Source organism: Cydia fagiglandana, chromosome 12, assembly GCF_963556715.1.
Source record: "Cydia fagiglandana chromosome 12, ilCydFagi1.1, whole genome shotgun sequence".
Classification (NCBI taxonomy): domain Eukaryota; kingdom Metazoa; phylum Arthropoda; class Insecta; order Lepidoptera; family Tortricidae; genus Cydia; species Cydia fagiglandana.
This window is the reverse complement of record NC_085943.1, coordinates 18038071-18050357: the sequence shown is the minus strand read 5'-3', so window position 1 is coordinate 18050357 and position 12287 is coordinate 18038071. Positions and strand designations below refer to the sequence as shown.

At 37.6% G+C, this 12287-nt stretch overlaps 1 protein-coding gene across 1 annotated transcript; it reads right to left on the bottom strand.

Moving 5' to 3' along the window:
* Positions 1 to 1101: 1101 nt before the first annotated feature.
* On the bottom strand, positions 1102 to 5142 carry LOC134669693 (pancreatic triacylglycerol lipase-like). Its single transcript, XM_063527372.1, has 6 exons — positions 5073 to 5142; positions 4455 to 4632; positions 2996 to 3144; positions 2461 to 2706; positions 1453 to 1795; positions 1102 to 1147 (listed from the first exon to the last, which is right to left on the bottom strand). Exons 1-6 carry the CDS (start codon positions 5107 to 5109, stop codon positions 1102 to 1104), a joined length of 999 nt encoding a protein of 332 aa, XP_063383442.1. The 5' UTR covers positions 5110 to 5142.
* Between the last annotated feature and the right edge of the window lie 7145 nt (positions 5143 to 12287).

Genomic DNA, 12287 nt, shown 5'->3' with positions numbered 1-12287 from the left:
CTCTACAAGCGCTGCCGCGCGACTGAAGAGGGCGTAAGTGCGTTCGCGAGTGATTGCGCTTGCGGATTTAGTAGGTATTGAAACATAGAAATTATTTTAATGATGTTACCGAGACAAAGTGATCCAAAACGTCTAGATTATCTTATTACCTATACATTTGTGTAAAAAACAAGTCTAAAAAGTTTGTATTGTAGATATGGTTTGGATTTATTGTTAAAAAAAGGCGTAACTTTGGAATTTTTTTCTATCGAGCAAAGTTTATCTAATCATGTTTTTGAGATCCAAAACGTATCTGCCAGATCCTTAAGTATAAGATATATTTTTTTCACAATTTTAAAACATTGTTTCTTATATTTCTAATGGATTCAAAAAACTGGTTCGCTTAGCTCCTACGGAAAAAGCACGCCTTAAGAAGGAGACATGTTGTTTGATTTTTAGATTGTATGTCCAAGATAAGTGATATAGCTGATAACAACGACGTCAATATGTTGATAATGTAAAAACAATTGTCTGAGATTGATATACCCAATTAAAATTCTAACGTGATAAGATAATCCTTTATGAAAATGAATAGGTATAATTGACTAACTTTGAGAACCTACCCATTGATAGCAAAATAAAGTTTAAAATACCTATTTTTAGGATTAAAGAAGAGGAAGGGATTAAAGATAATGACTACTCGGTATGATGTCTATTTGTCTAACTCAAGGGGGCATTGTTAAATCTACAAATGACACATGTCTAAAGGCCAATTCATAGTTACATTTTGTTGTCAAAATGATGTTATTTAGCATCTCAATCGCGCCAATATTATATGTATGAACCAGTACAATGCACACGCAAATGATAACCAAATGACATCCTTTTAATATTAAAATATACCTACGTTTGAATCGGCCTTCTTGCCATTGGCCAAGAGCGTATCAAATGCTGTTTTACAATGATACACTTGTATTTTTTTGCTTTTTGAAATGTGTAAAATTTATTGTGATATTTAAAAAAGTGATTTCAATTATTTTGTAAAGAAGTATAGATGTTTAAAAGTTCAAATCTTTAATTTTAGACATTTTTGTGAGATGGTTCTACAATTTTTTCCATATTTTAGTAGGGATATCTTCGTCCGGTGTTCACCCGGTATCTGCCAGATCTAGAAACAAAGAAAAATTAAATGCATGTTAAAAATCACAATTCGTTCAGTTTCAGTTTAAACACACGCAATAATAGTTATTTGTTTTACACGGGGGAAAAGTTGTTGTTTAATCGCTCGTGCTAATATTGATACCCGAGCAAGCGAAAGATTCCACGAGCGTAGCGAGTGCTTCGAAAAATGGAATCGTTGCGAGGGTTTCAAAGCACGAAGGTTGTGTGGTGTGGTGTGGTGAAACATATATTTTTACAGAGAGCAGAGTCTAAATACGTATATTTTTGCTAAGTAGTAGTATTTATACTAACCCCGACTTTGTCAAATCTGCGTTGCCCATATTAAGAGACTGTCCTCTGCAGGTGTTCAAGTTGAGCTGCAAAATGTTCGAGCACTCCCGGCCGGTCAGGTGATCGTAGGTAACACTGGCAGCAAAGTACCGCCAGGCACGGTTGTGGTTGCAGATGTTGGTGAGGCACCATGGCTGGTACGAGCCACCGTTGGCGAAGAAGTCAGCATCGGCAATGGCCGCCCCGATGCCGAGACCGCCGACGGTGGTGCCTCCGTCGGTATGGATCGCCTCGACGTATACGCCGTCGTTGGGACCGAGACGGTCGCTGTTTGTATACCATAGAGGACCGGCGGGGTCTAGACCTAAAAGCAAAGAATGACTCGGATTAATAAACTAATTAAACGTTTGGAAGAAATTTCGATATCTGTTGCTAAGTACTAAGAAGAAGAACAGATGATGTTAAACGGGCTAGTTTTACCCAAGATAAAACTAATCTGCCCGATGAAGCAAATACAATGAAATAAATTTGCTTCAAACCAATTCAGCAGTATGGGGGCGGCACGAGTGGTGCGAGAATTTTGAAAGTATTAATTACTCGTACCGCTTCAAAGCGCAATTTATTTTGACGTGCTAGGAAGGTTGTGTTTAATTATTACGAAACCTTAGCTCAGGAAGTTAGGTTGAACTAATCAATTGATGATTAATTGATTGAATTGTCCACAAGATGGACATACGATCTTGTTAAGGTCGCCGGAAGACGCTGGATGCGGGTCGCTTCCAACCGGCACGTATGGAGGTCCAAGGGGGAGGCCTATGTTCAGCAGTGGACGTCTTATGGCTGAGATGATGATGATGATGATGATGAATCAATTGATGACCGTTTGATATAATTTTGGTATTACTAAGCCTGTGCATCTCGTGCGTAGTTAGATAATAGTGCGAGCGAGATTCACTGCGAGTAACATCATAACAATAATCAATCAATAAACAGATTTTTAAACTTTGATCGCCGCTGTAACTCACGTACCAGTGACTCGAGCGACGGCACCTCCCAGCTCCCTGCCAGCGTTGCCGACCAAATGAGCACCCAAACTGAATCCAACCAGGTGCATAGAGCTGTACGGAGCTCCAGTAGCCTCATGGAGGAACCGCAGGAATTCTCCCAGCCCGCGACCAACGGCCGGGACTCCTCTAGCGGCCGTGATGTAGTTGCTGATGGCGAGGCGGCTCCAGTCAAGGACGATGACGTTGTAGTCACCTTTCCCGAGGAAAGCTGCAAATCAAGGTCATTGTCAAGCATTTTTCGTTCAGGCTTTATATCGTTCTCGGAAACGTTCGTATTTGTCATGCTACTTCAGTCAACGTCAGTACTTTTTGTACCGAGACTCACTGAAATAGCAAGACACGTTCGTGCGTTTCCGTGAAAATACGATGGAAAGTAATTATGCACTACATCTGTAGCAATAGATCTCCATGAGTTCATGCACTTGTTTGTTTATCTAGCTTATCAATGAACCATATATTCTACAAAAGGAATCGAGTACTATCAACTTAAAACCTACCTTCTCTGATAACAGAGTTCATATTGGTTTCCTCGTTGCTCAGCCATCCGTGAGCGATGACCACGGTGGGGTCTGCCGGGTTGAAGTTGGAGTTGTGAACCGATTGTGCGTCATTGATGACCAGTGTTTGCAAAGAGTCTGGGTTACGTCTGCAAGAAAAATAAATTAAGACTTCGCTACAGCGTACAGTATCGTTGATATCTTGGCTTGGCACCCAGAACACTTGGTATCAACGACGTCATTCCGTGCGTAGTTTGCTAATGCACTGGTGTATCTATATCTACTTAACTACATTTTGATAGCGATTTTGTACCCACGTGCGTAGCTTCCGGCTGGGTAGTATTTTAAAATATTTTTAAGGCTACGAGTAGGTTCCTACGGGTAAGTTCGTGTTCTTCTCTCGCTCTCACTAAGCTTAAGCGTGAGCGTGATGGATATGCGAGATCGGGACCGCGGATATCATGTTTTAGAATTTAAATTTGTTATAAGTTTTTAGAAAAAAAGTAATCGATGAGTTCCCTCAAAAATAAAATTGAGCATTTTAAGACCGTATCAGTGATCTAAGAATCGGTACGATTTTTCAAAAACTCCTATTCTTAATCGATGTGAAATTCGATAAAAAGTTGTTTTTTTTCTTATCTTGTCGTACGTCAAGCATTAGTAGATATTATTGTAATTTGTTTGCCAGGGGTTGCGGTATGATTAATTAATTATCAAACAGATTAGGTAATTGATATATGTATGTAGGTACCTACTATCAGTTAGTACCCGTGTAAGGTAGGTACCTAAAATATCTATTCTGTTGTACCTAAAGTATCTAAAAGGTTAGAGGAATGTAGTTGGCAATGGGCAAGAGAAACATCAGTATGAAAATCTCAAATTTATACAAGTAATTCTACCAGATTATTGTAATTACTAATAAATAAGTGTTCCGTAAACAAAGTTTTGTACGGAACACTAAAAATCAAATCAAATTAATGAGTTAATATTTGGGAGCCCGAGCTTTGCCCGAAAAACATATGAAAACTTCAAAATGCGTGTTTTCCCGGAGATAAGACCTAGCTAGATCAATTTTTCGCCCCCGAAACCCCCATATAGCAAATTTCATCGAAATCGTTAGAGCCGTTTCCGATATTTTAAAGGTATACGGTTTGTGTTATTAAAAACTAACCTGAAACGACCTGTTTATCGAATTAAAATTGTTGTGATATTCATCAGTCATATACTTATATTTAATTGGACAACATGTTATTATTTATACTTTTTTAGTTAATTATTTCCTTTATTATATTTTGTTATTTTAAAGGCTCACATACCATACACCACAAACTCACATATCATAGAACGGCCGTCATATTTAGTAGAAAATAAAGCGTGGGTAGGTAAATGCAGCATACATACTGCCATAATACTGAATTCTTATGTCGTGATTCGCTATTTGGTTCCACCAACAAGTTACCTGGTGTAAAGCTGATACAGGTTATTGGCCGGATTCCGTTGGATTTCCGTAAGGGTTTGGTGGTCAGGTTCCTCGTCGAGGTCCACAGTATGGGGTACTTCGTTGCCATCGGGGAACTGGATGAACCTCGAGTACTCTGGGACCTGATCTTCAATCACAGGCCCTGCCGCAGCATAAGCTGGAATTGACAATTTCATTTTATATTTTCGCCCTCTACATATGTGAAATTATAAGTTCAACCCTGCAGGCTATAGGCTATATCAGCTTTTAAGTCTCCGTATAGTGACTCAGGCGGGCCGGGGCCGGGCCGGAGTTTCCAGCACTTCGCATTCTATGGAAAGCACCACGTGGTCACCGATCAGCCGTCATAGAGTATGACATGTCGGACGCCTCGGCCCGAACAAGGCCCGGTCTAACGTGAGTCATCCTTAATGCCTGCAACATATCCTGAGATAAATGGATTGGTGACCTAATTGAAGCTAGTAGGTAGGTATATCTGTTGCTGTTACCCAAAGCGGACATTTCAAAGCCATTTAAGGGATTTAAATTAGAGCTGTCACAGCATTCCCCACCATAGGTATTTGTACGGTTCCTTGACGAGAATGTATCAAATAATACCTGTTAAAGTTACGATGAGCACTATCGCCGCCCGCATTTTGATGATAACCAGCTAAAAACGACTGACACCACCAGTTATTTATACTCACCGATAATCAAATTGTTTTGCTGATCGATATCTTTTATTGAGTTAGTTTCTAGTTTTAATAATTTTATTATTAGGGTTACATAAATTTATATATCAGATAAAATTAACGTAGCTAAATTCGCTTACACTAAATTAAGATATAATATTTGATTCATATTGCTATCCTTCATACCTCGTATAGGTACGTAGGTACATAATTCCAAGAACGTATTCACCTAAATAGATTTCCTTGATAAAATGAGCAACATTCTTAACGTTACTGCCGCGCTCAATCCGTTACTCATTTTATCAAAAGGGAAAAAAGTGTCCGAAAAAAAATCTGTTATGTGACGTAGTTTCACATCAGGGATGTTGCGGCTGCAGATTTTTTAACATCCGCGGATGCGGATGCGGATGCGTATATTTAAAGCTTCACATCCGCGGATGCGGATGTCAAGATTTGGTACTTAAAAAACGTCAAATATTTCATTTTTAGCATGCCATCGCAATCCAGCGCGGGAACGCTGCTTGCGTGTTGGGCACCCTCCCGAAGGCACCAAATTTTGATAGGTATTTTTAATTTTTAGTTTTAGTTATTTTAATTGTAGTTAGTTTTAGTTTTATATTCCTGTTTATGTCTTTTAGTAATTTAAATTTATTTATCTCTTACATGATTGTAAATAAAAAAAGTTTTTAGCATTTTTTATTTAAAATAAACGAAACGTTTAGTATTTGAGCAAGAATATAGGTGCGTTTTATTTAATAAACAGTAACTTGGCCGACTTTTACGAATTACCTAGCACTTACGTCGCCGGCGCCGCCGCTAATACGTTCCTGTTACCGATTTGGTCGACATCCGCATCATGCGGATGCTCCGCATCGATTTTATGCGGATGCGGATGCAGATGCGGATGTTGAAAATAATGCGGATGTTCCGCGGATGCGGATGCGGATGCGAATATCCGCAACATCCCTGTTTCACATACATTTTGTATGGACCGTCACAAAACTGAGACCCTAAATTTTGACGTGATAACGTCTTATAAATCGATGAACTCCGGTAGCATGCACGAAAAAGTGTCACGTTGTGGACGGATCTCCATGGTAACGTTGTGGACAGATCTCCATGGTAACGTTACGGCACAGACAAAACATCCTCTAGACTGAGTATAGTCGCGCTACCCCCGCTGCCACGCATACGGTAATTTTACTCCATGTTCGAGTCGAAAGTGTCTTTGTGTGACGTCCGTGAACTCGTTCGTCGTTTGAACGGACCAATCACGGCACGGGACTTCGCTCACCTCGTCCCGCGCACCCCCGCATTTTTGGCAGCATCGGTTAAAAATAAAAATAAAATAAATAAATAAATAAATATTATAGGACATTCTTACACAGATTGACTAAGTCCCACAGTAAGCTCAAGAAGGCTTGTGTTGTGGGTACTCAGACAACGATATATATAATATACAAATACCAAATAAATATCGGTTGCATGAAATAATTGCTCTAAACTCCGTCTAGAGGATTCCTAGTCTATGCGTTACGGCCACTTATTCATCAATGTTCTCTTATGACGTTATCACGCAAAATTATCGTCCGTAAACCGACTTTACGGTATGCAGGGGACACAAGGGACACAGGGGGGTACAAACTAGGGACTATACTATGTTTTCTTTGCTTCAATCAATAGTCCTTGTGATTCTGAGCAGAAATAACTCAAAAGTTGTAATTATTTTGAAAAAAAAGTAATATGTTTGAGACCCCCAGATAGAAAATGAAATGGCTGCAGGAAATCGAATAGGTAGATTAGATTCTAAAAGACCAAAATTTATAATTTTTCATCATCTACAGAACCACGTAGTCTTTTATTTAACACAATAATATTGCTCGTATCTTATCAATTTTGCTATTTCGTGACCGTGATTTTGATCACACCTAGGAAAATATTATAATTACTTCTATTGGGTTATAAATAAGTTTTTGCCAAAAATTTCATTTTTGGTACAAGCTTCAATCGCTGACTGTACTTTTCTTACGACAGACAACTAATACTCATCGAGACAATTCTAAAAACCCCCAACACAATTAGGTTGTTTCATCACAGAGTTCCTATGGCCACCTCCCCTCTCCATCATCAGATCAGCTCAACAGTACCATATTATTGTATTGTCATCAGAACTAAATACAGCTGCCAATTTTCATGACGCTACAATCCTTGGAAGATATTTAAATTAGTTACCTTAAGGTGGCCACTGACGAGCCTTCCAACAGTCCAAATTGCGTGGCTGCAATCCAAAATCGGTCCGTGAATGTCAAAAACGTACAATGTTTAATATTAGGATGCCGTCCATTTGGATGAATCCATTGTAACGGCATCCATTTGGAAGACTCGTCAGTGGCCTGCTTTAGATTCCATTACATAGTTAGTTACATACAGGTCGACCTAATAAAAGCTTGCACACTTAAAACAGTAGTAGTAAAAACATAAAATAATAGCCTGGGAAGTAGAAGTGTCATAAGGTGCAAATTTTGGTATCGGATGAATTCACTTAGCACAGATGTAATAATATATACGTAAAGCTAAGCTAATTGAGCACGGTAGACATCCGCCACCCCCTGGCAGGTAGGCAGGGGGGGCAGTCAAAGTAATTTGTAATGGATTCAAGCTTTGAACTCCTTTTTAACCCCCATAGAGGATGAATTTTTAAAAACGCTGAAATTACTTTTCTTGTATTCTAATAATATGCGCATATAAAAAGTTTCAAGCCCCACACTCGAAAAAAATGTTGATCTCCATACAAATTTTCAACCCCTATTTCACCACCTTAGGGGATAAATTTTCAAAAACGCTGAAATTAGTTTTCTTGTATTTTAATAATATTTCTTTTAACGAAGTTTGAAATTTCTAGCTTAAAATAAAACATGAACTCCATATAAATTTTCGTCCCCTTTTTAACCCCCTTAGGGGTTGAATTTTTCAAAATCGCTTCTTATCTCATGTACACATTATAAATGTAACCTGGTGTGCAAATTTCAACTTTCTAGCAATTGTAGTTTCGGCTGATAATATTAATAATTGAATAAAAAAATTCAAACCGATTTTGATTTGTTCGTCAATATTTTTGTTTTTTTCTATTAAACTGTACATTAAATGTCTCAAAAATGAATTCTTTATCCCCGATTTATCTGGAAATGATACCAAACTCGAGGTGGTAGGTAAATAGAAGCCGATATGCAGCGTGTAACTTTGGATGGCGTTTGGCTACCGGGCTGGATTGGCTTAGCTTTAGTATACTACATCTGTGCCAAGTGAATTCATCCGATACCAAAATTTGCACGTCCCATACATTGGGTGACACTGCTTACCTCACTATAATAAATAAAATCGAACTAAATAAGTTCTTATACAAGAGTAAATTAATTTAACTTGAAGATATATAGGTAAGTTAACCTTTTGAAAACATACAACAGTTTCCCTATATTGTATTGAATATTCATAAGATGACTGCTAAATAGTTGTATTATTATACACAAGACAAGAGCCATCGCCACCATGCTGATTTAACGAATTCACTGCCACCGACGCATATATGCATCACCGTGACTTTCGCGCTGTGCCTTTGACGCACAGACGCGTTCATAATATATAGTGACAGCAAAGTGCGGCACCTGGTGAATGTCCAGGAAAAGAGGGTGGCAGTGAATGCGTTAAACGATACCACTTATCGGAATAAACCTTTTCAGTCTTACGAAAGTTACTATACTTACTCTTCAACTTGGCCTCTCCACTACCAGTAATAATTTATGATATGCCTACTAATCTATGCCGCGCCCCACGCGCTGAGTTTGTTGTACTTTGTTGAACTTGATTTAGATATAGGTATCATTGGCAGTCATTTAAGTGACAAATAGAAGTGCTGAAGTAGAAAAATATATATATTGTAAGTTTGATTTCGGTGATTTATCCCTAACGGCCAATTTGGTAAGAACATCTACATTAACATTTCGTTTTGCTAACGAAATGGGAGTGCGATTTGACTGTTTGAGTAGGATTGTTCCATAAACTTTTTTTGGTAGAGTCATTTCTGATAAACCAATAAAACTATGGCTTTGTTGATTTATTCAGCCTTAACTTTTATGTGGGTATCTTATTATGTTACACCTTAAGGTTAACCAAAATAATTACCTATTATTTAATTTCAAGCATATCGTTTACTATTATATAATAATCGCTGTGATATTGGGTACTACAATTTTATTATAATTAAGTGCGTTAGTTAGGTACTTACTCCGCGAGGATGGACTTACAACTTACAATATTGGGAAATCATAAAAACTATCAACATTATTTCTGTCGCATATTGTAGGCACGTCTTACGTCAAGAGGCATTGATGATGCATGTTATAGCTATTATCCTACGATAGATTAAAACACCTCATCTAATAATTATTGATCATAATGATTTGGTGCCTCAATATTTACAGTTTTAATGACTTTATATTATTCATTATAATTTATGGTAAATTCAAGGTTTGTACTTTAAAGTCGTTCGTTCAACTGAAACCGTAAAATTTTCCAGCAGCTTGCCTCCAGAAAGCACCTACGTGGCGCGAAAACTTCATTTTCCCCAGAAATCCTCAAAAGATCCGACGAGTTATGTGTCTCCGTAAGGATTTTAAATCGGATGTCCAATTCAAGTTAAACTGGCGGGTCGAGTCCTGCGCAAGTTTTCTGGAAATTATGTACGACACCTAAGATAAGCTGCCGGTGAAAAACGCCGCTTGCGAAAGCGCGCTTCGCTGCAGTATACTATGGAAGAAGCAGTACCATATTAAATGTAAATAATACTGCATTTTACTTTCCCGCAAGTAAAACAAATTGCTGGAATAATTAACTGATTATCAAGCTAATTACTCGATACCTCGTGGCGTCAACGGCCTAAGATAATGAGTCAAAAATACCTACTGTAAGTAGGCTATTATACTGGATTATCTTAATACTTATTAGCGTCTGTCTGCGACTTTGTCTGCCACACTAAATTCCTAAAGCCTAAAAAGAGCGACTCAAACTATCTCCATATTAAATTTCAACGTAATCGTTGCAGCGTAAAGAGGTAACAGACAGACAGTTAGTTACTTTTGCCTTAAAATCAGTATCAGTATTATGTTTTTTGTTTATTGTGGCTACTTATAAATTTATAATTTCGACGATATATTACTATCAATTAAAATTAAAATTTCAAACTTTTAAATAAAATATACTTATAAGTAATTAAAATATTCCTCTCAATTGTTTTACTGTCAGCTAAGGATAGATCTGTGAAGAAATATTGTTAGGAATTTGCGATAAAAGGAGCGTCGTCGCCAGCCGAATCATGATCATACAGTATCCTGTAACTGGGATAAGATCGTGCTTAGTAGAACCCGTCAAAGGATATCGACGTTTTAAGATGTCAGTTTGGAATGCATTTTTACCGTTGCAAGTTCGTGAAACCTGTAAAATGGAAAATAATGTTTCAATGTTAATATATTTTCCTTTTTTATGTGGGACGTACCGCATTATGACAATATTCGCATAAATTGTAAATACAGGCTTTTCTATGTTAATAAAAGAGGGACGGGTAGTCCATCTTGCCGCGAAATACTGTCACGCTAATCATGTGCTAGCCCACTTTTATTTACAATTTATAGACAATTATAATTCATAGATTTAGAGATTTATAGATTAATTTAGAAGGTCAATAAAATTTTCCTGCAGGTACATAGTAGGCACCTAACAAAATTTGTCATAGCGTCCACTTTTCATTAATGTTGTGATATGTCGTAAATAAATCGAATTGGCGTTTCACTTAGGCATTTCAGCTCGTCAATAATAACAAAAGGTCTTATTATTCGAACAACATGTTCGATCTTCACATTATAATGAACTGAAGAAACAATAGCACACCCGTAATGAGACCACACACTAAATGTGTTTGGTTATTGGAAAAATGAAGTCGTAAACCAAATTACACACAACCCTGCACACGCACTCAGAAAGCCAATAATGTAATTTTATTGAAGGCACAGATGAGAAATACGAAGACGCAGATGATTTTATTTCCAAATTCTTCGGTTTGTTAATTCAGAGCAGCGAATTGGTGTGTTATTCGCTTTGTTTTTTGGGAGCTACTCTTAACCTATGTATTACATACGTTAAGACGTTGGTACAGACCGATAAAATGTGTACCTACAGTAACATCTAAGTAAGTTCGCCTTCGTATATTATATACCTATATTTTTTGTTCCATTGTAATTTAACCTGTCTTATGTACAATAAAGTGTTTACATACATACATACATCTCTATATTACTTTAAATGGCTAGCGGTTTGTTGGTAGAAGTCAGCTATAAGCAGACAGCAGACATGTTCCTTATCTCATTATTCGGCAATCATTTTTACCAAATGATTCCTATGTGACCTAGTAGGACTGTCCTTTTAGGACAGAAACGTACTGGCCTAGATTGTGTAGGTCATTTTGGGATTGCAGTTTGTTTACAATGTTTTTGTTTAACTAATGTATCGGCACGTAACTCATCATCTTTGTCCCGGCATTTTGCCACCACTCATTCGGGGGGCATTGGAGTACGCTCCGGTACTATTTTTTTACGAAAGCAAATGCCATCTTACCTTCCAACCCAGAGGCAGACGGCAAACTTACTAAGCCTTATAGGGGCTAGGCCGATTTCACGATGTTTTCCTGCACCGAAAAGCGACCGGTTATTATCAAATGCTATTTCGTACGTATGTAGTATGTCCCGAGAAATTAAATCGAGAAAATAAATTATTTGCTACTACACTCATACGAACATTTTATAGTCTTCTGCTGTTATAAGTTACTGATTAAAAAAAAGCGTTTTTCAATTAAAAGACATGTCAAGATCGCTTACCTTCTTTTTCTAATTCTAATAGAAACAAACTAATAAGTTGCCTATTTTCCTTAGATGAAGTTCATTGTTTCACACCACACCTACCTACATTAATATGTTAGTAAAGGTAGAACTTTCTCTAAAACGGCACACCTCTACCCACCAGTGATGCTCATGTTGGCTGCCACAACGTGTAAAAGCCATTGTAATTATCCTTTATTCGGTTAGGGACAGATTCT